The sequence below is a fragment of the Eleginops maclovinus genome, chromosome 4 (genome assembly GCF_036324505.1).
Source record: "Eleginops maclovinus isolate JMC-PN-2008 ecotype Puerto Natales chromosome 4, JC_Emac_rtc_rv5, whole genome shotgun sequence".
NCBI classification, from domain to species: domain Eukaryota; kingdom Metazoa; phylum Chordata; class Actinopteri; order Perciformes; family Eleginopidae; genus Eleginops; species Eleginops maclovinus.
In genome coordinates, this window is record NC_086352.1 from 13,776,503 (window position 1) to 13,801,692 (window position 25,190).

A 25,190-nucleotide genomic window follows, 5' to 3' on the forward strand; every position below is an offset into this window, starting at 1 on the left:
CTCAGATCCCACAAGTACTTTATACCCTTTCAATGTCAATTTCTATTTTTATATTTCCAACACTGTATTTGCATCATCAAAATGTATGGGTTTATTTACTTTGTGTGTCTCCAATGCATTTTTTGTAAGCAGTGGCGTAATATAACAAACTTAGTAAAATGTTGAGGTAGGTACTTTACCAGTGTTTCCAATTTGCCTTGTCTACACCTGGAGATAATTTCAGGGGGAAATATTGTACTTAGTAGACAACTCCTGTAGTGGACTTATGTAGTTTCAGTGTGGTCTCAACTCATTTATGGATGTTGCTGCAAGGTTTTTGATTAAACTGTCCAACAGCATATAAAGAAGTCAAAAATAACTTCTTTGACAAATAACAATATTACCTCAAAAATATAAAAGGCTCTATTCACTTAAGTGCATGATGTTTTACTAAAGGACCTTAAGGTGGTAAGGGGTAATGGATTAGAATCACATCTTGACCACTGGTTTTGAAGATGTTGATTAATTCCTTTTTTGTATTAAATTGCATAAAATAACCATTAATTTCATGTTCATTTGATTGGTATTTTCTAACTTTGTTGAAAAGAGTAGTGGTGTTATTTAAACAAGGGCATTATGTTGCAGACCAAAGTGTCGAGTGTAAATACGCAGCAGTGTTCTCCTTGACATTTACCATGGAAGAATATCTGACGTTGTGATGGACGACTGATTCCTGACAATTACCGTGGAACAAAAACTATTACCGGACGAAAACTGCAATCAAAAATTTGAACTTAAATAATAAATCACTCACTTGTTTAATTGTGTTCAACTTCGCTATAGCCAGTTTATTTGTACAACTCCAGAGATTCAAATGAATTATTAGGGAAAAATAACGTTTATTATACAATGACAATAAATTAATGTGACTGACATATGAGAACAGACATTACATGTTTTGGTCAGCACTGACATAAGCAGCTTTTCTTATTTATTACAATATAATAAAGCCATATCGGCTCTTCATACACACTCTGTTTTCATTTTTCAGCTTAACATTTTACTCCACAGTACAATAAACAAAGAGCTAAGCTCTCTGTGTGTCCTCTGCATTAGAGTAAAGGTTAAAGAATGAAAGTGCTTGGCAAATGATAATGTGCCATGGTATGAACATATTTGCACAAACTGACCTCAGGCTGAGTTCCCAATGACATATCATTATTTTTCAATTAATAAACTAGAAAGCAACAGAAATATTATTGCTGATGACCTAAAATAAGTGTAACAGCAAGTGTGAAAGACAGCTAACTGTCAGACTTGTTAGCTAAGTGTGCTTTCACCCACAATATACTTTGTGTCATGATGACTTTTGCGAAATTTAAAATAAATTACAGCAGTTCACTCTAATTCTTGGGAGGAAAGCAAATGCTTTTTTCTGTCTGCAGTAAAAAGTGACTAAAACTTGTGAGGATGATCAATCTTGGTAACATCAGGATTAGATGGTGAAAGTGGCACAGCTTCATTGAGATAACGTGTTTAGATTCAGTAGTTTTGATGTCCAGGTTATGGTGGCTGTTGAAGAAGTGGGTCACCACTGCCATTAAGATCCCTTCTTCTTGTCCATGCTGTAATCAAACAGAAACAGTCAGAGTGCTAACATTTCTCTTTTGTCCCGTCACCTTAATGTCAAAGATTATTCAAGGATTTGGGATATATGTATTATTACCTGGTGTCATTATCATATCATAACAGAGTAAAAATCAGAAAAAAGCGTCAACAGAAAATCCCAGCATAGAATTTTGCTTACTTGTATTTGATGAGTCGACTAGCCTGGATAAGCTGTGCAGACTCGTTGGTTAAATGGCAAGCAAACAGCAGCCAGTTACGAGGCTGCACCTTGTAGGCGAACCTCATGAAGAGCAGTGAATAGCAGGACAGAGCTGTGAGGACGGAATAAACACAGGCAATGGTTTATTGATATGCTTACTACTCACTTCTTATATACTTTTTGTATTTTTTGATGAGTAGTGGTAGGAGTACTTCTATTTTTTTAATTCAACCACTTTGCTTTGATTTCCTATTTGTATACTGCTTTATTAACATATCAAGTCTGACATGTTCCTTCATCGCAGCAGCTTCAATGCAACATCAACAAGGAGAAATATTTAGTCTATTCCTATTTGTTTTTATATACTCCAGTACTACAGTACTAATGACATGTACAACCACTTAGACCAACTGTTCAGTTCCTTTGAAGCCTTCTTGATTTTTTTTTAAAAAATTCAAATGTAAGAAGCAGTCAAATAAAGTATCTTCTGTTACAATAAATTGCAGCTGTAGTTTACAATCGTTAATGGTTAAACTAACACAGTTATCCAGAAATGGATGCGGGTGTTGTGTGTGCTCTTTATGTCTACATCTGTCTTTATCTTACCAAAGGTCATCCTGCCACTGATTATCTCAGGGCTCTTCTTCATATCTGCAATGGCGGCAATAGGAAGACCCCAGTTTGCTATAGGGCCCCAGAAATGCTGTACAGATAAACACAAAGGGACAAAATATAGCTTTAAGCATATGTACAGTAGGTAGGAGACTAACAGAAAGCTTAAGCTAGACATAACCAAAGGGAATTACAGATAAGGTGAGGCGCAGATAGAAATATATTGACAGTACTTACTGTGCTGTTGTTTTTTTTTAATTCAGGGCCACATGGAAGAGAAAAGAACATAAATAAAGATGTGAGATGGGGGCAAAACAAAAGCTGCTGCCATGCAAAACAGGTCATAGGTCAGTTTCAGGACAGGTACATTCACAAAATAGAGAATTGCTACAATTTAAAAAGCACTGCTTTTCAAGGGAGTACAAAATACTGCTTTGTTGCAAAATGACTAAATGAATGAATAGTAAGTGTGGAGTAACATTTAAGTATCTGGAAGAAAATATTAAAAACATTTACAGTCAACTGTCTTCCACACAAGCTGATGGTAAAGCAAGATTACTGTGTTTTCTACACAGAACACACCAACACAGAAAGCCACAGAAACACCAGAGCTGATGCCAAAAATCTTACATTGGGATGTGAGCCTTCTTTACAACTACAGTGAATGTTCATGACCTTCTAGATGTTTTACTAACTGTGAAAGACAAATCATTAAAAAAAATAATAACCCTGGGGGGGATAACCTTCTGTATCAGTTACAAATGTAAACAAAGATGGCTTCTTGCGTCACTGTGTTACAATTTAGCCTTTATTCTCAATTTAAGACATGCATACTACAGACACCACCAGGCCATCATGTACACATTTATATAGTAGTTCTCTCTGCTTTGATGACATTTTTATTCAATACGATGTATGATTAGGGTTTATTTTAGGTGAAAATGATCATTTTTAATCCCATAGTAACATTCACAAACTCTCTGCAAGTGTTGACAGCATAAAAAAGCCCCATATTTACTGGCTCCAACATTTAAAACGCTTAAAATAACGCATCATAACTATTCAACAATATAGTGTATTGATTGGAATACTGAGCACTTTAACTTTTGGTACTTCAAGTTCATTTTGATGTACTTTTATTTAGTAACATTTTTAACTCTACTTGTAAGAGAGTATTCTTACAATGTGGTATTGCTACTTTTACTAAAATATTTTTAGAGTTTTTCCTTCCATCAATGTTGACAACATACCGCAATTAGATATGCTCTAAAAAACGAGTTTATCCACAGTCTTCTCTTCTCATGAAGTGGAGAAACAAGTTAACTGAGTTACTTACTAAGGTTGAATAAAGAGCAAATGTCCTTGAAAACTAAAAAAGAACTAAGAGAAACGATACCAATATAACAAAAAGAAGCAAACACATTGTTGAAAAGTGTCATTAGATTTTATAAAAACATTTTTTGACAGAGAACGACCGTAAATCAGCCTCTAGCTGCCGAGCTGTATGTCACGCAACAGCCACTGAGCTAACGTCACTTTAGCATGAGCGCTAATAGAACATCTAACAGCTTCATTTACATACCTTGTCAAATACTCCCTGAACTCCTTGCTCTTCAGGTGGTCAATAGCTTTCCGTGCAATAATCCCTGCCATGGTTTAACGTTGGTGTGGTGTTCTTTGGGTGAGAGGAGCACTCTTTGTCTGCTGAAGGGCGACTGAAAGCTCAGCTCAGAGGACGACTGGTGCAATTTCCGACCACAACATTGGCACTTTACGACACTGTCGCAATTACGCAGCGTGACCTCTGTCTACCATATTAGACTTTTTTTCCCCAGAAAATCTGGAAATGTGCCCTTCTTTGTTTCATTGAACCCAAGATTAAAACCTAAACATACAATATTTGTGGAAGCCTTAAGAGAGTACAGACAGATTACACAAAATACTTGAATATTTGAGAATATTTGCATGAAAAAAATGTGTTTGCATTTTTCAACAAGTTCCTCTTTGACTTCGACACATCTTCATTAAGACATTTGTTTATATCTGCAAAATAGGGTTCACCACAAACAACAAGATACAACATCAAGATTACTTTAATTCATCTCTACAGAGAGATTGGAATGTGCTTATTTATTACAGTAATTTACGTTAAATATACCAAAACTGAATATAAAAAGCAACCCATTCAGACAACCCACTTGCTATTATTTTTTAAATGTCAACGACTTGACATCAATGTCCACCATTGGGCCGCACTTCTGCATAGTTCTTGACCAACTGGGAAATCCTGACGACTTTGATGTCTTCTGGTATCCTATCGTAATCTGACCACAGGTACTCTGGAGACAGCACCTTGCTTGGTTTGTTGTACAGCAGGTACCTGCATGACAGAGAAGCAGGCAGATTATCCATGTGTGTTTTGTATAATACATCAGTCACAAATTTTTATTGATTTGTTCCACAAACACAAGCTTACTTTAAACAACAAATACTAACAGATACAAAAGTAAAAAAAAACGACTGGTTGAAAATGTGTCCTTTTAAATAAGAATGATCAGAAATTCACTTAAACTGAGGCAATCAATTACTTACTTGTTGAGGTGACTTTCTTCCTGCCAGATAGCTTCAATCTTATTCTTGGCATCCTCCTCTGACTGCATGTAACAGTATCTAATGAATTGAAAGAGAGATGTCTTCTCTTTATAGTAAAACTTCCTTTAGCATTATGTTAGCTCTTAATGGTCAACATTTCAGACAGAAAAATATATTTTTTTAGCATTTAAAGCTGTGTTTCCAATGCATGGTACGGCTCTTCTTAACTTGGTTTTCATTGATAAAAGTTAAAGATAGTACAGGTTAACTTTTTTGGTCAAAGTAAGCTGAGCCAATAATGTAATGTGACATTAAAACAATGCAGACCACTGATTGGTCAGTGAGAGTCGCTAGCATGTCATGGGACATACTGCACATCCTGACACTTTCAAATAGCTAATTAAGATTTTAAAATGGCAGCAAGCACAACTTCAAAGGGCCTTTTCTAATAGCAAGTGCTTTCCTTATTTTCTTTCAAAATCTTTTTCCTTTTCCTTTTCCTTTTATCTGAACTGTACCTTTGCTGCTACAACACCCTAAATTCCCCCGCTTTCACAATAAAGAAATTCTAATTCTGATTAGTCAAATCGGGCTGAGCATTTGTGTACAATGCGATGGAAACACTGCCTCTTTTAGAAGAAATATACCAGGTTTTGAAGGCTAAAATTTGTACCTGTCCAGCATCGATAGGTCTAATGTACTCTTTATTTAATTGGTAATAGCTAAATGGAAGTAACCTTACAACATGATAATGGTTTTGGTTACTTGACTAGCTTGTACATGTCCTCTAGGTATCCACCCCAGACAGCAGCAGTGTAGTAGTAGTCTCCTTCACCAGCAGGAATGAAGGCTTTGGACTCTGGCCGACGCTCATAAGGAAACTGGTCCCTCAATGTGGCCTGATAAAATAAAATATGGACAAAACATGAAACAGGGAGGAGAGGCTTTAGCTCATACTGGTGACAGCAGTTAATGCTGTGGGTGATAACAAATCAAGCAATGTCCTCTGTGTCATAACACAAAATATAACAAGTAAACTAATAACGTCTTTGACAAATTCTTCCACCAGTTAAGCTCACTGAATTGTTTATAACGTTTTAACAGCTTTAGTATTTTTTAGACATTTCAATTCAGAAAAACTTACTTATAGGATTAAGGTAGCCTATAATCTATAGAACAAAAATAAGAGAGAGAATAAAAGAGTAAAACCTTGTAGTAGCCACGATGAAGCACAGCAGACAGCCGACTGAGAGACTCCGCTCCGAAACGATTGTGAAAGACACTGTCGATGTCCATCATATAAAGATAGTCTGATTCATTACGGATCTGCAAACATTACAGTTCAAATGTGAGACTGAATGCCCCATGGATAGATCTCAATGACCCATGAATAATAATAATTTAGGGAACACATGTTTTATGCATATCTGTGAGAGATGGCTCAGATGACTTGCTGTTTCTAGCTCATACATCAATTTGTTGTTGTTTTTCGTTTGCTGTATTGTCTAACTAGTAAACATTGAGCTGTTAAGATTTTAAAGGTGGTTACTGTAACCACATGAAAAAAGGCCCTAGCTTTGGTGATTTGTTGTGCGTAATTTCTTACCTGTTTGTCAATGGTGGTGGTGGCCCATTTCATCCTGCCCAATACTACTTCCTGCCAGCGATTGACTCCAGGGATGGTGACAACAACAATGTTTCGGCCCTGACCTAGTTGAATCTGACAACACAGACAAACAGATAACTTTACATGTTTACATTTACTGTCACTATTGTCACTGTCAAACCATTGTTTAAGTGTAGAGTCTGTTTTTGTGAGCAGTCAAAATCTGGCAGACATTGGAGTTTTGGAAGTTGTTCAGCTATTCACTCCTTTTGTGAACTACAGCCGATTCAAATTCAATGCACATAACATCCCGATATACCACACCTTTTCGTTTCATTGCTTTCAATAGAATAAGTAACCCATATAAGAGAGTATAAACATTATATTGGAGCCTTTACTTCTCATTGGGTTAAGCTGTGTAGCAGTGCAATGCAAAAAAGTACTTTAAACATATTAAAAAACAACAACTCACTTCAGGGACCTCTTTTTCGTTGTCTGTGAAAATGTAATAATTGACCCTGAAGTCAACAAGAAAATACTTTTCAGCTGACTCTAGGAAGCTCTTTAGGAAACGTGTGTATCTGTATGGATGAAAAATAGCAGAACAGAAGTGTTAACATTTAGTATAAGACAAGATCAGCGACTCAAGACACATAAATATTTCAAAATGTAGGGAGTATTTTTATGTGAAACAGCTTTAGTTGTTCAGGTTTACAAGCATCTCAACCCGAAGCACTGGCTCAGGTCAAACCCTGCTCCCTGTGAGAATATCCCGAATACCTACTTGCCAACAGCAAACACCAACACAGCCACTCGTGGGTCCATTTTCTTATATATTGCATCAATAACCACTGGATCAAAGGTCCCCTCCCAAACCAGAGGAGCATTCCAGTTAGTGACGGCGTTCACATCAGTGCGTCTGGGAAGATCAAATAAAGATTTAGCAGTTTTTAGATCTTGGTCCAGCTACGATCATTGGTTTGGGTCTGTATGATTTATTCAATATTTAATAAGTTGTAGCACAAGCTGATACCAAATTATATTATGACTTTTCATGTCAGCATTATGCACACTTCTCCAAAACACACGTCAAGTCAAGTATGTCCCTATCAGCAGGCTCCCCTGAAGTTTATACTGGCTCGTTCAACACACTTTTAAAAGAGAACCTGCACTTAAAAGGGCTTTTTAGAAATATTCATTGTTCTTTAAATCACTAAGTTTTTTGTAAGAATTGTTGTACATACATAATTCCTATTAGTAATAATTGTATTCACAAATGTGCATGGACACTATAATAATAGTAATACAAAATTGCCCAAATTTACACAAAATTGTGATATTTGTTCTAAATAACTTACCCGTTAATTGTGCTTGGTTGATCATATTTCAGTCTAAAAAAAAAGACCAAGGAATAAATGTATCTTTAGTATTCCAAATGGGAATTGAGGGGTTAAAAGAGTTTCAAAACAAGATAGCAGCACAGGAAACATAAAGTATCAGTTACTACATCAAAGTATTGTACATTCCTATTATTGTACCACAGTAAGAAAAAAGAGTGCTTTCATTTTATGATAATTTACACTTCTACTCCGCTTAATTTTGGAAGACAATACATGTTGTTTTTCCTCTACTATTTATTAGAACGCTTTAGCTACTTGTTACTCTAATTAGTTAATACAAAATATAAATAAAATACTAAAAATATACCTATACATATAATTACAATTAAACATATTGAGGAGCAGTTTACAATGTAATTTAGATATGCTTGCCCTATCCATAATCAAGTAACCTCATATGATTCTGAAAAAAGCCATTATGCTTAATGATTCTTAATTTTTGTATTTATGTACTTGTATATTTTGATGCCAATGTGTTTGTGCTTTTACTTAACCAAGATTTTGAATGCAGGACATTCAATTATAACAAGATATTTTAACAATTTCGTATTTCTACTTTTAGTTAAGTATAAAATGTAGTATTCCTCTCATCATTGATAACAAACACAGAGAACAACACCAACTAATTGAAAGAAACATTACCAAGTGGACCAGATAAGAGAGAACAGTTATACAACGTCATGTCATGGCACTAACCCGGGTTTTCAAAGCCCTGAGGGGCCACTGACTTAGTGCTGCCCTTGTAAAAATGACACAATAATACATGTTAATCGGCTGTGTTTTGCAGAAAACCTTTAGTGATACTTTGTTCTCACTGTTATGACCTAATAAAGATTCCTACTGTTTATTGTCTGTTCTGAGCAGTGGATATATTGTCAAAGTTCAACAACAGATCGAGGAAGCTAACCATAGCCATAGCAACTGTAAAAGGTTGGATGTGACTGTTTCTCTCTGTTAGGAAAAAGAGTAATGGATTCTCACCCTGTTTGCATTTTTAGGTCTCTGATCCTCCAGGCATTGTCACTGTCTGGGCAAAAGCCTACAGGTCTTTTACAAAAAGACAGGAATTAAATAAATCAAACATATAAAGTAAATAAAAAAATTGGAACATTCAAAGTGTAACATTTAATTTATCGTTGTATATTGTCTACATCCTGTTTCTATGTCCAGTGTAACTCCTTTACATTTCAACTGACATGTCTCAGTGCTGATTTACCTGTAGAGAGATTCTTTGTTCCCTAAGATATAGATGGCCCTGTAAAGACACAGTTATACGAGTTAAACAGAGAACAACCAGTATAAATGAATACAGTTACCAGTTTTCAACAAGAGAGGGCATAATGTGCAGTCAAAGGCAATAATTAATATGTTCATTTAATTCATTTCTTGTTTTAACAGCTACTACTTGTATATCATTGTGATTTTGTCTTTACCTTTATTACCCTTGTGTGAATCTGTACTGCCCTGCTTTTCTCTTTCACTCTATTGCTGCTTAAACTCCCTAATTTCCATTTTATCTTATCTTAAGCTGTGTTGATGTTGTTGTTTTTTGACACTTGTGATTATGTTTTGCTGCCTATTGTTGGTTTTGGGGGTTCCACAATTTTTGTAATGAAAACAATTGTCACTTTTGTCACAACAAAACGTGGCTTGTGTAATTTACGAAATTCGAGCTTTGTGGATCCTAGCAAATATCTACCAATTGGTCGCTCGTTTTTAAAGAGGCTGAAGACCATAAAAATCCTTACACCTTTAAAAGTTTTATAAGTGATAGTTGGGGGGGGTTATTTTTAAGTAAACAGACTCATTGTGCCTTCAAATCTTGCATAGTATTGTACACGAGTATCTGAAAAAACAATTATGCATGAAATTGGTCTTAGTAGTCCAACAAATGAACCCTTCTGAACACCACATCATGTTCCCATATAAACTTGTGAATGAGCTTGTAAACTATTTTTGTTGAATCATCAACACGTGGACAAGTTCCCCTTTATGATGTTAACAATTCACCTGTTTGTTGTAAAAGAGAACACTGTGCTGCTGTGTGAGAGGCAATCTACAACTAAAAATCAATAAATGAATACATACATGTCGTCCTAAAACTCAAAATTGACGCAGTAACACATATTGTAACGCCGCTTTTTTGTTTCTGTCCAAATGCCTTTTGTCATACTCAGTCCAGGCACACAGCAACTGATCAGCACTACAGACTATCTTGTCACAGGTATGTGCTGCAAGATGCTGTAACCTTGATTTATTTGGGTTTTTAATAAGACTGACATTTCAAATTGCAAGGGACTTACTAAAAAGATTAACGATGGTTATGTCTAGTTAGCGATGACAGTTTGAAAGTAAGCCATCAAAAAGAATACTGGAAGCGTAACACTAAAGCAGCAACAAATTAAATTAAATCGAAAATAAAGAATGCAATTGTAAGAAGGCAAAGTAGGGAAGAGGATTAGCGCCTTACTCTATTAATTTTTTGTTAATACATTTTGTATTTTGATTGTTTTTCCTTAGTAAAATAAACTAATTTAGCACTTTTTTAAGGTAAACAAATTCACCATACTAAATATGTTACTCTTAAACAATGAATTAGTATGTTAGATTACATTAGTTTAAAGATTAACTTCGATGATATAAAATAAATCCTTTAAATATTAACAATTTCAATTATTGCCGGTTTCTTGTGCGTGATGCTGCAATACATGTGTTACAGTGGGGCAAAAAAGTATTTAGTCAGCCACCAACTGTGCAAGTTCTCCCATTTAAAAAGATGAGAGAGGCCTGTAATTTTTATCATAGGTACACTTCAACTATGAGAGACATAATGAGAAAAAAAAATCCAGGAAATCACATTGTAGGATTTTTAATGAATTTATTTTCAAATGATTGTGGAAAATAAGTATTTGGTCAATAACAAAAGTTCATCTCAATACTTTGTTATTTACCCTTTGTTGGCAATGACAGAGTTCAAAGGTTTTCTGTAAGTCTTCACAAGGTTTTCACACACTGTTGCTGGTATTTTGACCCATTCCTCCATGCAGATCTCCTCTAAAGCAGTGATGTTTTGGGGCTGTCGCTGGGCAACACAGACTTTCAACTCCCTCCAAAGATTTTCTATGGGGTTGAGATCTGGAGACTGGCTAGGCCACTCCAGGACCTGGAAATGCTTCTTACGAAGCCACTCCTTCGTTGCCCTGGCGGTGTGTTTGGGATCATTGTCATGCTGAAAGACCCAGCCACGCTTCATCTTCAGTGCCCTTGCTGATGGAAGGAGGTTTTCACTCAAAATCTCACGATACATGGCCCCATTCATTCTTTCCTTTACACGGATCAGTCGTCCTGGTCCCTTTGCAGAAAAACAGCCCCAAAGCATGATGTTTCCACCCCCATGCTTCACAGTAGGTATGGTGTTCTTTGGATGCAACTCTGCATTCTTTCTCCTCCAAACACGACGAGTTGAGTTTTTACCAAAAAGTTCGATTTTGGTTTCATCTGACCATATGACATTCTCCCAATCCTCTTCTGGATCATCCAAATGCCCTCTAGCAAACTTCAGACGGGCCTGGACATGTACTGGCTTAAGCAGGGGGACACGTCTGGAACTGCAGGATTTAAGTCCCTGGCGGCGTAGTGTGTTACTGATGGTAGCCTCTGTTACTTTGGTCCCAGCTCTCTGCAGGTCATTCACTAGGTCCCCCCGTGTGGTTCTGGGATTTTTGCTCACCGTTCTTGTGATCATTTTGACCCCACGGGGTGAGATCTTGCGTGGAGCCCCAGATGGAGGGAGATTAGCAGTGGTCTTGTATGTCTTCCATTTTCTAATAATTGCTCCCACAGTTGATTTCTTCACACCAGGCTGCTTACCTATTGAAGATTCACTTTTCCCAGCCTGGTGCAGGTCTACAATTTTGTCTCTGGTCTCCTTTGACAGCTCTTTGGTCTTGGCCATAGTGGAGTTTGGAGTATGACTGTTTGAGGTTGTGGACAGGTGTCTTTTATACTGATAACGAGTTTAAAAGCTGCCATTAATACAGGTAACGAGTGGAGGACAGAGGAGCCTCTTAAAGAAGAAGTTACAGGTCTGTGAGAGCCAGAAACCTTGCTTGTTTGTAGGTGACCAAATACTTATTTTACCGAGGAATTGACCAATGAATTCATTAAAAATCCTACAATGTGATTTCCTGGATTTTCTTTTCTCATTCTGTCTCTCATAGTTGAGGTATACCTATGATGAAAATTACAGGCCTCTCTCATCTTTTTAAATGGGAGAACTTGCACAATTGGTGGCTGACTAAATACTTTTTTGCCCCACTGTATTTAACAAAGGGCCATGGAAAAAATTAGGTGACATATTTTTTGTATTTTTCATTATAACACATTCCTGATGAGTGTGTGACCTTAACTAAGTATTTATGGGACGTTTCATGAGTACAATCGCTCCCATTTAACTAAGGGGAAAAATGATGAACTCAATGCCCTTTTTTTATGAACTGGACTATAAACAAAACAAGTCAAAAGTATAAGAAATGTCACATGATGTCATTACGTTGCCTAAAGCATGTTTTGTTCATTTAATTTGATTATTTGGTTATTAAATGTGACATGAGTGTTTTGCTTCCTTATTGTATGAATGGAAGATGGCTGCATCAAAGCTCTTATCTTTAACATGTCTAGTTTTAGTTAATGCATTAGAAATTACTCAACCTTTCACAGCAGAAGAAGACCTTCCCTAGTGCTACTTAAGACACAAAACTTCAGTAGAAACCTTACCCATAAAGACTCAGAAAAAAAAGTATGAATAAGATAAAACATATACATTAATGACATATTAAGTCATTTTACAAACCATATTTAAAACATTTATTTAGCGGAATCGTACCATCTGTATCCAAACAATATTAGAAGTTTAGTAAAAACACAAAAAGGGTAGTTTAAAGTCTTACCCTAATAAAACAAGACAGGCGACACTGACCAAAATATGGATCCTGGTAATATTGCGCCACATCTCAATCCTCTGCATAATATATGCAACACCAGACAAGCAACGCCACAGAGAATAAAGTAAAGACCTGCTGTGACACTGTTGAGTGTGAAAAACTGAACTTGAAGAAACTGGTAAAAGAGAGAGAGAGAGAGAGAGAGAGAGAGAGAGAGAGAGAGAGAGAGAGAGAGAGAGATGTGTGTGTGTGTACATTTACAGCAATGTCGGCTGTCCCAGCTGAATAAACCAATAAATACATAATTGCAAAGAAGTTAAACACAAAATGTAAGTTGAAACTATATTGATAACGATAAAGGATACCAAACTCCTGAATTAATTAATGACATTTGAATGTTATTTAGAGGGTCTTTTTCAACTGATATTGTTTTTTATTATGGTAAATGAATCAACTTAGCACTTTTTAAAAATTCGTAGGAAAAGGAGATATTTAGCCTCACATAACAGTAAGAACTGCAAACATCATTAACTGATGAATGAACAAAAAGAGAAAGTTATAATGAAAAGCACGGACACAAAAAACGAAATGCAGTGTAGCATCTACACTGTCACACATATACATTTTTAAATGCTATTTTATTTTGTTGTAATTACATTCCTTGTTTTTATGCTGCTGCAACAAAAATGTTCCCAAATTGGGATCAATAAAGTAATTCTCTTCTCTTCTCTTCTCTTCAATTCTATTCTATTCTATATAATATAGACACAGAAAGAGAGATGACTGTTCATACTTTAAGTACATTTTGATGATTAATACTTTCATTTTTTACTTTTACTTTAAGTACGATTTTGGATGTAGGATTTGAACTTACTAATTAAGTATTTTTACAATAATGTATTGGTACTATTACTCAAGTAAAGCATGAATACTTCTTCCACCACTGATAGCGGGTAATGTTCTTGCTTTTGTACATGTCCCCTCTGTGGGGCGGACAAACGGTATTCTGACGCTAGTGGTGCAAATCTATCCCTTCTATTTCTATGTCAGGCTCGTGAACACAATTCCTCGCAAGCGCGCACCTGGTCTTGCGCGTTCCTTTCCATCCGCGTGCCCGAGGGTTAGCCTGTCTGTCTACGCTGAGGGGTTCCATCAGAAAGAGAAATGCCGACAAAAATCATCTTTGAGAGTGACGATCAAGCTATGGAGGACGACGTGGACACTGTCGCGGAGGCTAAACCCATAAAGGTGAGCAGCAGTTGCCATGTCGCCACGGACAGACTCAAATAGCCACGTTGCTCGTGGGACTTCTTCTCCGGGTCCTCCATGTTGACAACATGTGGCTCAACGTGCTAGCATCGGCTAATCGGCTAGCTAGCTGTTAGCAAACCAACGTTAAGATCACCAGCAACATTTTTTAAATGGACAACTGCAGTGTGATTTTTAGATACGTGTAATACACTGCTTCATTTTAACATGGGTTGCTTAATTTGCCTAGCTATAAGATCACATGGCATGCCCATGTGTTGATGCGCTGATCTATAGATCACGTGGATGTATTTAGGAACAACTTGGAGGCCTTTAACACACTGGTCAGATGTGGGTATCTGCGCTGTTGGCGCCGCCTGATGACGTTTTATTCAGCTGGGCTCGACTGCTGTTAAGCTTACAAAACAACTTGCTCACAACTGTACAACTATGCATTTAAGTTAATGATCGCTGCTGCTTATGATAATGTGTGCTGTAACTACAGGCTATATATCATGTTTACTTGCGTTGATGTAAAAAAAACTCCGTTGTTTTCCTTAAACAGACTCTTTATTGTAGCCTGGTATAAGTTGTTTATTTGTAAACTCGCATTATTTAACCTTTTAAGATGTCTCTCAAGTAACCTGGTAACAACAACGCATAGCTACATAAAAACATGTTGTTATTGATGTAAATCAGTTCAGTTAGCCCTTGTAAGTATTTCAGTGAGCATCGTTTGAAGGAGTGTTAATGGTTAGTAATGGATATTGCGTTACTGTAATTTATGTAAAAACAACAAGGGAAGTTGGCAGCTTTGCTCACTTTACATTGTGTATACTACATTCTGTGTGGATGCCCAATTGTACTCTATTTGTGATTAGCTGCCACAAAATGTACTGAAAGTGCACTTGACAGGGGTGAAACAAGCTTTGGAGCTTTGATATCACCCGCCCATCGCTAATTATACCTTATTTAACCAAAGTTGGAAGTCGTTTGTCAGCAGAATTGCAATATGACAAGAAAGCAGCAAAGAGATTTGCAACAAACTGCCTATTATTGTTCAGCCTTTTAAACCTTACGTTCGTATAAGCACTGAATTTGTTTTAACTGAAACCTCTTTCCCTTTATTGTTTCTGTTTATAATTAAAGAAGACCAAAGAGGGCAAGAAGCTGAAGAAGAAGAAGCAGTTGGAGGACCAAGCAGAGCAGGAGGAGCTAGACTGTGAACCTCCAGCACCAAAGAAGAAAAAGAAGAAAGACAAGCTGGCCGTGGACCAATCGATCGGACACGTAGTTGAGGACACAGACATGAATGGCAACTGTAATGGTGTTGAAACACCCAAAAAAATTAAGAAAAAGAAAACTGCTGAAGAAGACACAGAGGTCAGTGTTGTGATGTTTGATTTAAATATATAGTTATATTTGTATTTCTTATCTAAAAAGGCGTATTCTTCAAATGGACAACAAACTGTTAAATATTCACGAAGTTGTTTAGAGGCACCTTCACTTGGAAAGCAGTGAACAGTTTATAAAGGTTATTCTCTGCCCCTCTTTCTCACATTTGTCTTCTTTTTTATCTCTGGGTTTAGAAAAAAAACAAGAAAAATAAGAAAGCAATCGCAGAGGCAGAAACCAACGGACATTCCTCCCCCAACACCTCTGTTCAGACGCCCATCCAGACACCGGCCCATTCCAGTGAGGACTCTGCCAGCGACAGCGAAAAAGAAACGGTATGACTAGCTATTCTCTCAGGAGAACATGGAAGTTTGTGTTGTTACTGTATGATAATTCTGCCACGCTGTATTTAGAATAAGTGGTAAAGTTTGAGTTCTGTTTGTTAGTTTGGTTATATTATCTTGGTGGATTTGAAAACATGCTGCCTTTCACTACTTGGCTGGTTTTAAAGCATTTAAAAGTCCCACAAATTATTGAAACATTCATCTGTGTGTACTGTATGTGTATATATCTTACATTCAATTTAATGTTTGGATTAACTCTATTTATCTGTTCAGGACGAGACACCAGAGCAGAAGGAAGGGGCCTTCTCCAACTTCAGGATCTCCCAAGTGACCATCGATAAACTAAAAGGTAAAGAACCTATTTACATTTCTATTCCTTACTTTTTGCCGCTGTGGCCTGGGACCAGAGGTGTACTTGTACATTTCCAAAATCGACATGCTTTTTGGTCTGCCAAAAAACGGAACCTTTTTATAGCATTTTAATTGTCTAAACAACTCATGTATACAGGTTGCAAAGTAAATACCAGTTTAAAAAAAGACATCAAACATTTTTCGACCTGTTAATCCTCCCCTTTACCCTGATCTTATCTATTGAGTTCAGATGTTTTGTTATGTACTGAAAATACTGTGTTAACTTAGCTTTGGAGCTGCTGGAGTACTTCAAATTGTGCTAAATATCATATTAACTAGGGATGCTCCGATCAGCATTTTTGGGGGCCGATCCGATCACCGATCACAGGAATCATATATCTGCCGATACCGATACCGATCACCGATCACAGAATAGATGGGAGAATAATAATAATAATCCTCAATGTCCTGTATTTACAATGTAGCCTTGTGCACCACTTAAAGTGGTAAAACCATTTGTACTAAAATAAATAATAAACACAATCAAGATCTTTATGTACCACAATCAACTTTTTATTTGTGTAAACTGTACTAGCTGTATATGTGACAAATAAAGTACCTTTAAACCCTGCCCTGTCAAGAGCAATAGATTAAATTAAATAAAAATAAATAAAATTGACCATAAGGAAACACAATTGATGTCCATTTGATGGGAAAAATAATAATATTTCTCATTATTCTCTACACGAGAGTAGTTCACAGTCTAGATAACCTTAGCACAAACAAACAAACCTTAACTATGAGGCAATAAGCAAGTTCCATTAATGGAACAAAAAACCAAATGTATTCCAATAGATGAAACAAAATAACAGCCTTCCCAAGTTATGCCAACAAAAGTCAAAGACCAAAACTGAGAAAAACAGACTCCAGGGTACTGCTTAGGCTACCATATTTTCTTTTTAAGGTGAGCCTATCTTACTTAATTCTCAAGCATAAATGGCAAGTTTTTCTTGATAAATATGAGCATCTCTGCATTTTTGGAGGTTAACCTATTCCTTTTCTCATCCACAACATGTGCTGCGGTGCTGAATAGTCTTTCGGAATCCACACTGGTGCACGGTGTGCACAAGTAGGCTCGTGCCACTTCTGCAAGTGCGGGGAACCGCTCCTTATTAGCCTGCCAGTAAGCAAGTGGCTGTCCACTATATGGTGTCAGGGGCTCAGAGAGGTAGAGGTTTATCTGTGAGGTGAGTGGAGACTCCTCAGCTCTCAGTTCCTCATTTTCATCTACTAGCTCTGCAAACATAGCTTGTAGAGAGCTGGCAGCTGATTTCTTTTTTTGTGGTGACTTAGACCCACACGCCTCCAAGCTGATGGGTTGTTCAGTGCTGTGGCCTGGAAGGGCAGCCACAACATCCCGAAGCACATCACGCAGGTGTGGCTTGAGATGGTCAGGGAAGTATCGGTCTTTGTATCTTTAAATTGAGAAAAAAAAATCTGAAATTAATTGCATGTTCTGTAGGCTACACATATCTCCATTGCTAAACACTTAGAACTGCACATCTGAACTGCCACATGGCAAGTAACAACAGACAAAATGTAGAAGAGTGGCAGTGTGTACATTGATTTATTTATCTTTAACCATGAGATCAATCACACATATTCCCCTGGGAACCCTACAGATGCTAAACATGAACCATCTCATTTAATGTAACCTCTGTGAGACTGTAATGAATTTAGATTATTTAGGCTAAGTAAAATAAGTTTGTCTCACCTTGGATCCATAATGGTTGCAACTACATAGAGGTTTTCAGATCCAATGTCAGCAAATCGTCTTCGGACTGCTTCCAGCAATGTTGTTTTTGAAGTTTTCACTCCGTGGTCAGAATCAGCTGTTTTTTCCAGGAGACGTGTGAGGGCTTTAATGGACGGAATAACGTCAGCAGCTGTTGCAGATGATGAGCTGATCTGTTGCGTGAGCTCCTCGAATGGGGCGAGGAGGGATGTCATATTCTCGATTAGTTTCCACTGGTTACTAGTGAATGAACACGGCAATTCATAATCAGCGGCATAGGCAGAAAGAGACAGTTTCTGTTCCAAGAGACTCTGGAGCATGTACAAGCTGCTGTTCCATCTTGTTGGGACATCCTGTTGAAGTCTTTTGGTTGTCTGGCCGAGTTGCTTCTGAATATCATGAAGACGGGAGTACGCTAACTGGGAATGTTTAAAATGCCCGACGATGCGTCTCCCTGAACTGATAATATCCGAAATACTTCGCTGTGACAGTACTCCCTCAGAGACAACAAGCTGTAGCGTATGTGCCATACATGGTAAGCTGGGCAAAGCTGCGTCTCTCATGGCTTTTTCCATGTTCCGTGCGTTGTCCCTTAAAACAGCACGGACTTTCTCTCTTGGGATGCTCCAGGACTCAAACATACGCCCGAAGACCCCTGCTAAAGCTTCGGCTGTGTGAGACCCCGTGAATTCTTGGCAGTGCAGTACGAGGTTGTGTCGCTGAAAGTTCGGGTCGATGAAATGCGCTGTTAAACTTAACATCGACAAAGGACATGCACTCGACGTCCAAATATCAGTTGTAAAACTGACTGATTTGACATTGTCTTTCAAAAGTCTGTCGATGTGTGTGTAAACGGTCTCGTAAAGATGAGGGAGACATACATCCGTCAGGTATTTACGTCCAGGGGGGGCATAGCGTGGCTCCAGGAATGATATCAACCGGCGGAACCCCGTGTCTTCCACCACAGAAAGAGGCTGCTCGTCAAGTCCAATAAATTCCATGAGCTTTGTTGTAATATCCCTCCACCTTTTACTGTCCCTGCTGTAAGGCTCCAGACGTCTAAACGTTTCACTGACAGTGGGCTGAGTGACGGCGGCCGTCTTTTTTTTTGTCCGGGCTTGTTCCTCATACTCGCCGTATTCTGTTATGTGGCGCGTTCTCAAATGTCGGATGAGGTTAGTTGTATTAAATTGTCGTTGTTGTTGACCACCTCTTGGTATTTCGGCGTTGCATATCTTGCAAACAGCGAGTTTTACATCTTTTTCGGAAATTCCAGACCGGAGAACTCATGCTGCCTGTGCCAGCCTCATTCATGAGAGCGGATAAACAGTCGCAGGTTAATTAGCCACGCGCTGGAATGCGGGAAACAAAACAGTCTCATATAATATACGTCACGCGCAGAATGTCTCCGGTAAAAATATATATATATATATATATATATATATATATATATATATATATATATATATATTTGCGATCGGCTTTTATGATCTGCACTTTGAGAGCACACCGATCAACCTGTTTAGGATCAATATCGGCCGATAACGATCTGCGGCCGATCGATCGGAGCATCCCTAATATCGGCCGATAACGATCTGCGGCCGATCGATCGGAGCATCCCTAATATTAACATAGATCTCCTGCTTCTCTCCCTCTCTGTGACCTCTTTCTATCCTTTCCTCAGCTCGGGGTGTCAGCTACCTGTTTGACATTCAATCAAAGACGTTTAATTCTGTATTTGATGGAGAGGACGTAATTGCCCAAGCCCGAACAGGAACAGGAAAGACTTTCTCATTTGCCATCCCTTTGGTGGAGAAGCTGCAGAGAGATGCAGTGGATTCAACCAGAGGCCGGGCTCCCAAGGTACACACCCTTTCAAACCCATCACTAAACACTAGCACCAATGTCTTTTCCGAGTGTGTTTGTGTAAAACTGAGACTCTTTTATGTCACTCCGTAGGTCCTGGTGTTAACTCCAACCAGAGAGTTGGCTATCCAGGTTGCTAAGGACTTCAAAGACGTCACCAAGAGACTTTCTCTCACTTGTTTCTATGGAGGCAGCTCGTACAATCCACAGAGTAAGTCTTGTGCAAAAACACATCTCCCTAAAAAAGTAATTTGGAGAAATGGCGGTTTAAAAAAGAAAAGTATTTATATACATTTTCTTTACGTTTCAATGTTGTAAAAAACCTGGTTTTGTAAATAGCAGCTCATTAGTTTGTTTTAGGGAAGTTTCTGGGTGGTTGCATACTAAAAATATTATCATTCTCTCCACTACTCTTTTCCCGTTTAGTTGAAGCAATACGTAATGGTATCGATATTTTGGTTGGCACCCCTGGTCGCATCAAAGACCACCTCCAGAACCAAAAACTGGACCTCTCTAAACTGAAACACGTTGTTCTGGATGAAGTGGATCAAATGTTGGACATGGGATTTGCTGAACAGGTGGAAGAAATTTTGTCTACATCCTATCAGAAAGGTAAAGTAAATCCCTATATGTTTTTCAATGTATGTTCATATTCATGTATGTGTTTCGGCCTCATCGTTTAGGAAACAACACATTGTAATTATTTTGAAACCTATATTTATAACAGTTGGTTGTGACTTCTTTATCATATAACTTGCCTCCTGCAATTTGACATTTCTGTAAAAAGCCGTATTAATTCTTCAACCCCAGTGTATAAGGTGGAGTGTTACAATTTTGATCTGTTTATCGTTAAAGTAGATTAAAAAGTCATTAGTGGGTGGGCATATTGAAAGGTTAGTAAAAACATGTGTGTGTGCTCCTCTCCAGACTCTGACTCCAACCCCCAGACTCTTCTGTTTTCGGCCACCTGCCCCACCTGGGTCTACGAGGTTGCCAAGAAATACATGAGACCAGATTGCAAACATGTGGATCTGATCGGCAAGAGAACACAGAAAGCAGCTACCACTGTAGAAGTAAGTGTGTTTGTGAAGTTGCAATTTAACAAGCGGTAAAGCATCCTTAATTCTTAGGCTTAGTTCTTGTAAAAATGTCTGTAAGCAGAGATGGTGGTATTTATTAAGACTGTTTAACACCTTTTTTTTCAGGAATTCCATTAAAGTTAATTTGCAGATAAGATAGCAGTGTTTCTTTAACACCCACATTTGATTAATATTTATCTCTTCTTCCTTCCTTCTTCCTCCTTTCCTCTATAGCATCTGGCCATTGCGTGCCACTGGTCTCAGCGTGCAGCCGTGATAGGTGACGTGATCCAGGTTTACAGCGGCAGCCATGGCAAAACCATCGTGTTCTGTGAGACAAAGAAAGATGCCAACGAACTGTCCTTAAACGCATCCATCAAACAGGTAGACACGTGCTCTTACAAAATGCTTATAAGGCCCACATAACAGTTTATGAAAAGCCAAATTCATACAAATACTTAATCTCTAATTTGTTCAATGATCAGCTGACATTTCATTCATTTGTTTACCAGTGCTGTCACCTTCCTACTTAAACAGTTGACTGTTTGATGTGTCAATTCAACCATACCACTCATGAATAAGTAAGCAAATGTTTAATGCTTCATTTCTTATTTCATTTTGATATCAGAGTTGCCAGTCCCTCCACGGTGATATCCCTCAGAAACAGAGAGAGATTACACTGAAGGGATTCAGAAGTGGTGGTTTTGAGGTTCTGGTTGCTACCAATGTTGCAGCCCGTGGATTAGACATCCCTGAAGTCGACCTGGTGGTCCAGTGTTCTCCACCCAAGGTGTGATGTTTACAAGAATTTCAAAGCATATAAAACATTTCTTGTTTTTTTAAAAAGAAAATTACAACAAATGACTTAAAATGTTGATTTTAATGAATAATTTGAACTGTTTCGGTCTCTGTGGTTCTTGATAGGATGTGGAGTCATACATCCACCGTTCAGGACGTACGGGCCGAGCAGGCAGGACCGGAGTCTGCATCTGTTTCTACCAGAGGAAAGAGGAGGACCAGCTGCGCTATGTGGAAAACAAAGCAGTAAGTGTCTTAAAAAAAAAAAAAAAATCAAAGCAAGACTGAGATTGAAGGCTTTTGGTGTTTCTGAAATGTTTCAAATCAAACAATGCGTTCAGTTACATCTTTGGGGGATGGAAATAAATAAAAAAGGATGGGGCGGAATAAAAAAAGTGAGAGAGCATATGTTTAGAGAAGCAAGAGTTAAGGAGGCTGCTGATGTTGAAAATAGTGTAAAAGTGCACATTTTATAGACTAAAGATATTCTATGTAATCTGTGTGACCCTACTTCAGATGTGTTTATATTAAGTATCAACCTATTTTATTTGTATTATTCCAGGGTATCACATTCAGAAGAGTTGGCGTTCCCACTGCCAACGATATCATCAAGTCATCAAGCAAGGATGCCGTCAAGTAAGTAATTCTGTAGAGTGAGCGCCAAGGGCAACCGTACAAACTTAGAAAGTTTGAAACCTCTGTAATTGATCGCTATTTGAAACTTGCAAACCATGACGTTTGGTTAATAATAAAGGCCTCTGTCATGATTTGGGAAACGTACAATGCTTACATAGACTTTAAACAGTGGCTCCATATAGCACAATCCTAAAAATCCTCAGTTACTTATTGGATTGTTCTAAGTTTGCTCCTGTATTGTGTCCAGGTTTCTGGACTCGGTTCCAGTGACAGCCATCGGGTACTTCAAAGCGTCAGCTGAGAAGCTGATAGAGGAGAGAGGAGCAGTTGAGGCGCTTGCTGCTGCTCTGGCACACATTTCTGGAGCAACAAATCTAGAGCAGAGATCCCTGCTGAACTCTGATACTGTAAGTTTGCTTTTTCTTCTCACCATAAACAACCGAAACATCAAAAAATATGGCATTGAAAACATTGCAGGACAAAGTATATGTTTTAAAGGATTGAAGTGTTAACTTAAAAAATACTGCAGCATCTCTACCCTGCACAGGATTTCCTGAAACAGCCCTTTTGCACTCCCATTACATGTTATTCCTTAAATATGTTGCGCTTTTCCTCAACTTACAATCTGTCATGAATAATTTATGCTTTGTAAGTGCTGTCTAACCCAAACTCCAATTGTTGTTTTTCAGGGTTACACCACTATGCAGATGGTTTGTTCTCAGGAGATGCATAATCTCGGTTACGCCTGGAAAAGCATCAAAGAACAGCTTGGAGAAGACTTTGAGCAACATGTTCGAGGAATGACCTTCCTCAAAGGCAAAATGGTATGTAAACACACAAATATGTTGCTCATAAACAAATGAAAGGTTATATTTGTTGCATACGTAGTTTTTAAATTCCAGATCAAAATGTATTTAAGTATGGGAGCTATTTAAGAATTTCAGCTTTTCAGATACTACTTCTATAAGCCCAAGGTTAAATGGAGGTTTGAATAATCCCTGTACTAGGAAGAGTATGTTTATATGTGTCTTCTGGACAAAGCAGAGTACCTTTTGTTTTTGGCATGTAAACAGCCACAGATCTGTTATCAAAGTGTACATTTGTTAAAGATGTAACAATGCTTGTTTGTCTCCAAAAAAAAGTGACGGAATTATTTACAAATCTCCCATCTTTCATTTTGTCTATTACAGGGAGTTTGTTTCGATATCCCAGTTGACAAAGTCAAGGAGATGCAGGTAAGAACAACTGTGAATATGTGCCCTGGATTTTTAGTGTCTTCAAGATTTAATTGGAGAATATAAATAGTCTGTGGTAAAATATAAAGAATAGATATGCATCAAACTAGAACGCTCATCCAACAACATACAATGGATAAAGTAAGTAAGTACTGCAATAGAGATAGTGGCACAGGTAAGTTGCTGGAATAACACAAATACATACTTGTAAAATAGTATAAAATTAAGAACTTTACATTAGAATGAATACTGTTATATAAATAAGGGGATATGCAGAATGATCAGATGTACAGAAGAACTGCCTATTATAAATATACGGAAGTGGTGGCACTTCAGAGCTAAGCAAAAACAATCTAAATCAGTAAAGAAAATTTGAATTAGTTCATCTTAATTATTGACAGGTGTTTCTTCCTGAAGTTGACAAACCTCCTGCTGACATTGTTTTTACTTTACCTTTTATCAGGATGGCTGGAAGGATGGTCGTCGTTGGCAACTGACTATAGCCGTAGAGCTCCCAGATTTGGAGGAGAAGCCGTTTAATAACCGTGGCGACAGAGGGTTCGGCGGCGGTAACCGAGGAGGAGGAGGCTTTAGAGGTGGAAGGGGGCGGGGTTTCGGAGGAGGCGGCGGCCGAAGTAACGGCTTCAGGAGCGGCGGAGGGGGCGGGGGATTTGGCAACAACAGAGGAGGACACAAACGCAACTTCAGTCAAGCTTTTGATTATTGAAGGTCCAACCTGCACACTGATAAGACTGACTGTCACTCTCCTGGGCTGGCAGGGGTTTTTATTGGCTGTCAGTTAGGATCGAAGACTCTCCATCAGTACACGAGCTGAATTGTAATCCCTCAAATATTAACAACTTGCTTAATAAAATACATTAACTGACCAATTTCCCCTAAAGTGAACGTTGCACATTTTCCTATGTTAATTTAGCCATTTCTTACTGGTTTAACATCAGAAATTTTGGGTACAATATATTGACAGCAGAAAACACTGCAGATCGATTACATGAGACATAGGAGATACATGAGTATATTTGCAACTTCTATACAGTAGTATTAACACAGGACCACTGGCAGCCTTTTTGTGAGACCTGACATGGTCTTCGTTTGGTGACACGTGCTGTAGCTCATGATAGGATGAAATTTGTGACATTTATGGGTGTTAACCTTTACAGTTATGCTCGGTGTCGGATTGCTGCCTTACCCTCGGCTGAAACCTCTTTCCCAAAAGAGGAGTGGAATGATTGCTTTGCAATTGCCTCTATTTAATAACTGTGTCTACTGCTTCCATTCATTTGAATGAAATTATATTCATTAAAAAAAGGTCAACTCGAGTTGTGTTTATTGTTTTAAAAGGAAGTAACATATAAACCTGCATGAATGTTTGAAGTATCAATTTCAATGTGAATGTCGTGGCAGCATATTAGTTAAAGAAGATGCAACAGGAGTACACAACACATAAGGAGAAACTAAGAACTGC

The 25,190-nt window shown here is 38.0% G+C and overlaps 4 protein-coding genes across 7 annotated transcripts; 1 reads left to right on the forward strand and 3 right to left on the reverse strand.

Moving 5' to 3' along the window:
- Nucleotides 1-812: 812 nt before the first annotated feature.
- Nucleotides 813-4,199, reverse strand: mpc1 (mitochondrial pyruvate carrier 1). Of its 2 annotated transcripts, XM_063881005.1 has the most exons (4): nt 3,998-4,199; nt 2,414-2,510; nt 1,787-1,919; nt 813-1,604 (listed from the first exon to the last, which is right to left on the reverse strand). In XM_063881005.1, the coding sequence occupies exons 1-4, from the start codon at nt 4,070-4,072 to the stop codon at nt 1,580-1,582; spliced, it is 330 nt and encodes a 109-aa protein (XP_063737075.1). In that variant the 5' UTR covers nt 4,073-4,199; the 3' UTR covers nt 813-1,579. The 2 variants fall into 2 exon arrangements, with proteins under 2 accessions (XP_063737075.1, XP_063737074.1); XM_063881004.1 differs by lacking the exon at nt 3,998-4,199 and having other exon boundaries at nt 859-1,604; nt 2,414-2,645.
- Nucleotides 4,200-4,496: 297 nt separating this feature from the next.
- Nucleotides 4,497-13,106, reverse strand: LOC134862892 (globoside alpha-1,3-N-acetylgalactosaminyltransferase 1-like). Of its 2 annotated transcripts, none has more exons than XM_063881002.1 (11): nt 12,967-13,106; nt 9,234-9,272; nt 8,999-9,064; nt 7,976-8,008; nt 7,402-7,536; nt 7,090-7,198; nt 6,618-6,731; nt 6,221-6,337; nt 5,777-5,910; nt 5,012-5,089; nt 4,497-4,799 (listed from the first exon to the last, which is right to left on the reverse strand). In XM_063881002.1, exons 1-11 carry the CDS (start codon nt 13,041-13,043, stop codon nt 4,652-4,654), a joined length of 1,050 nt encoding a protein of 349 aa, XP_063737072.1. In that variant the 5' UTR covers nt 13,044-13,106; the 3' UTR covers nt 4,497-4,651. The 2 variants fall into 2 exon arrangements, with proteins under 2 accessions (XP_063737072.1, XP_063737073.1); XM_063881003.1 differs by having other exon boundaries at nt 12,996-13,100.
- Nucleotides 13,107-14,022: 916 nt separating this feature from the next.
- ddx21 (DEAD (Asp-Glu-Ala-Asp) box helicase 21) lies at nt 14,023-25,044 on the forward strand. 2 transcript variants are annotated; one of them, XM_063882610.1, is made up of 16 exons: nt 14,023-14,208; nt 15,358-15,591; nt 15,798-15,938; nt 16,221-16,296; nt 19,778-19,956; nt 20,053-20,170; nt 20,386-20,571; nt 20,887-21,032; nt 21,273-21,422; nt 21,667-21,828; nt 21,963-22,082; nt 22,399-22,472; nt 22,720-22,879; nt 23,162-23,296; nt 23,663-23,707; nt 24,171-25,044. In XM_063882610.1, exons 1-16 carry the CDS (start codon nt 14,125-14,127, stop codon nt 24,432-24,434), a joined length of 2,274 nt encoding a protein of 757 aa, XP_063738680.1. In that variant the 5' UTR covers nt 14,023-14,124; the 3' UTR covers nt 24,435-25,044. The 2 variants fall into 2 exon arrangements, with proteins under 2 accessions (XP_063738680.1, XP_063738681.1); XM_063882611.1 differs by having other exon boundaries at nt 14,046-14,208; nt 15,361-15,591.
- Nucleotides 16,790-18,726, reverse strand: LOC134863482 (zinc finger BED domain-containing protein 4-like). Its single transcript, XM_063882021.1, has 2 exons — nt 18,073-18,726; nt 16,790-17,773 (listed from the first exon to the last, which is right to left on the reverse strand). Exons 1-2 carry the CDS (start codon nt 18,666-18,668, stop codon nt 17,278-17,280), a joined length of 1,092 nt encoding a protein of 363 aa, XP_063738091.1. The 5' UTR covers nt 18,669-18,726; the 3' UTR covers nt 16,790-17,277.
- Nucleotides 25,045-25,190: the final 146 nt, after the last annotated feature.

Excerpts from the sequence above, each read along its gene's own strand:
- mpc1 (XM_063881004.1), bottom strand. The coding sequence starts at position 2,597 with ATGTCTAGCTTAAGCTTTCTGTTAGTCTCCTACCTACTGTACATATGC. Across the intron at positions 1,920-2,413 it reads CAGTGGCAGGATGACCTTTG|CTCTGTCCTGCTATTCACTG; the intron begins GTAAGATAAAGA and ends CCGTCCTCACAG. Across the intron at positions 1,605-1,786 it reads AGTCGACTCATCAAATACAA|CATGGACAAGAAGAAGGGAT; the intron begins GTAAGCAAAATT and ends GTTTGATTACAG.
- LOC134862892 (XM_063881002.1), bottom strand. The coding sequence starts at position 13,043 with ATGCAGAGGATTGAGATGTGGCGCAATATTACCAGGATCCATATTTTG. Across the intron at positions 7,199-7,401 it reads TTGGTGTTTGCTGTTGGCAA|ATACACACGTTTCCTAAAGA; the intron begins GTAGGTATTCGG and ends TCATCCATACAG. Across the intron at positions 5,911-6,220 it reads TTCATCGTGGCTACTACAAG|GCCACATTGAGGGACCAGTT; the intron begins GTTTTACTCTTT and ends TTATTTTATCAG.
- ddx21 (XM_063882610.1), top strand. The coding sequence starts at position 14,125 with ATGCCGACAAAAATCATCTTTGAGAGTGACGATCAAGCTATGGAGGAC. Across the intron at positions 20,171-20,385 it reads CAGCTCGTACAATCCACAGA|TTGAAGCAATACGTAATGGT; the intron begins GTAAGTCTTGTG and ends TTTCCCGTTTAG. Across the intron at positions 21,033-21,272 it reads AAGCAGCTACCACTGTAGAA|CATCTGGCCATTGCGTGCCA; the intron begins GTAAGTGTGTTT and ends TTTCCTCTATAG.
- LOC134863482 (XM_063882021.1), bottom strand. The coding sequence starts at position 18,668 with ATGGAAAAAGCCATGAGAGACGCAGCTTTGCCCAGCTTACCATGTATG. Across the intron at positions 17,774-18,072 it reads GCAACCATTATGGATCCAAG|ATACAAAGACCGATACTTCC; the intron begins GTGAGACAAACT and ends CTCAATTTAAAG.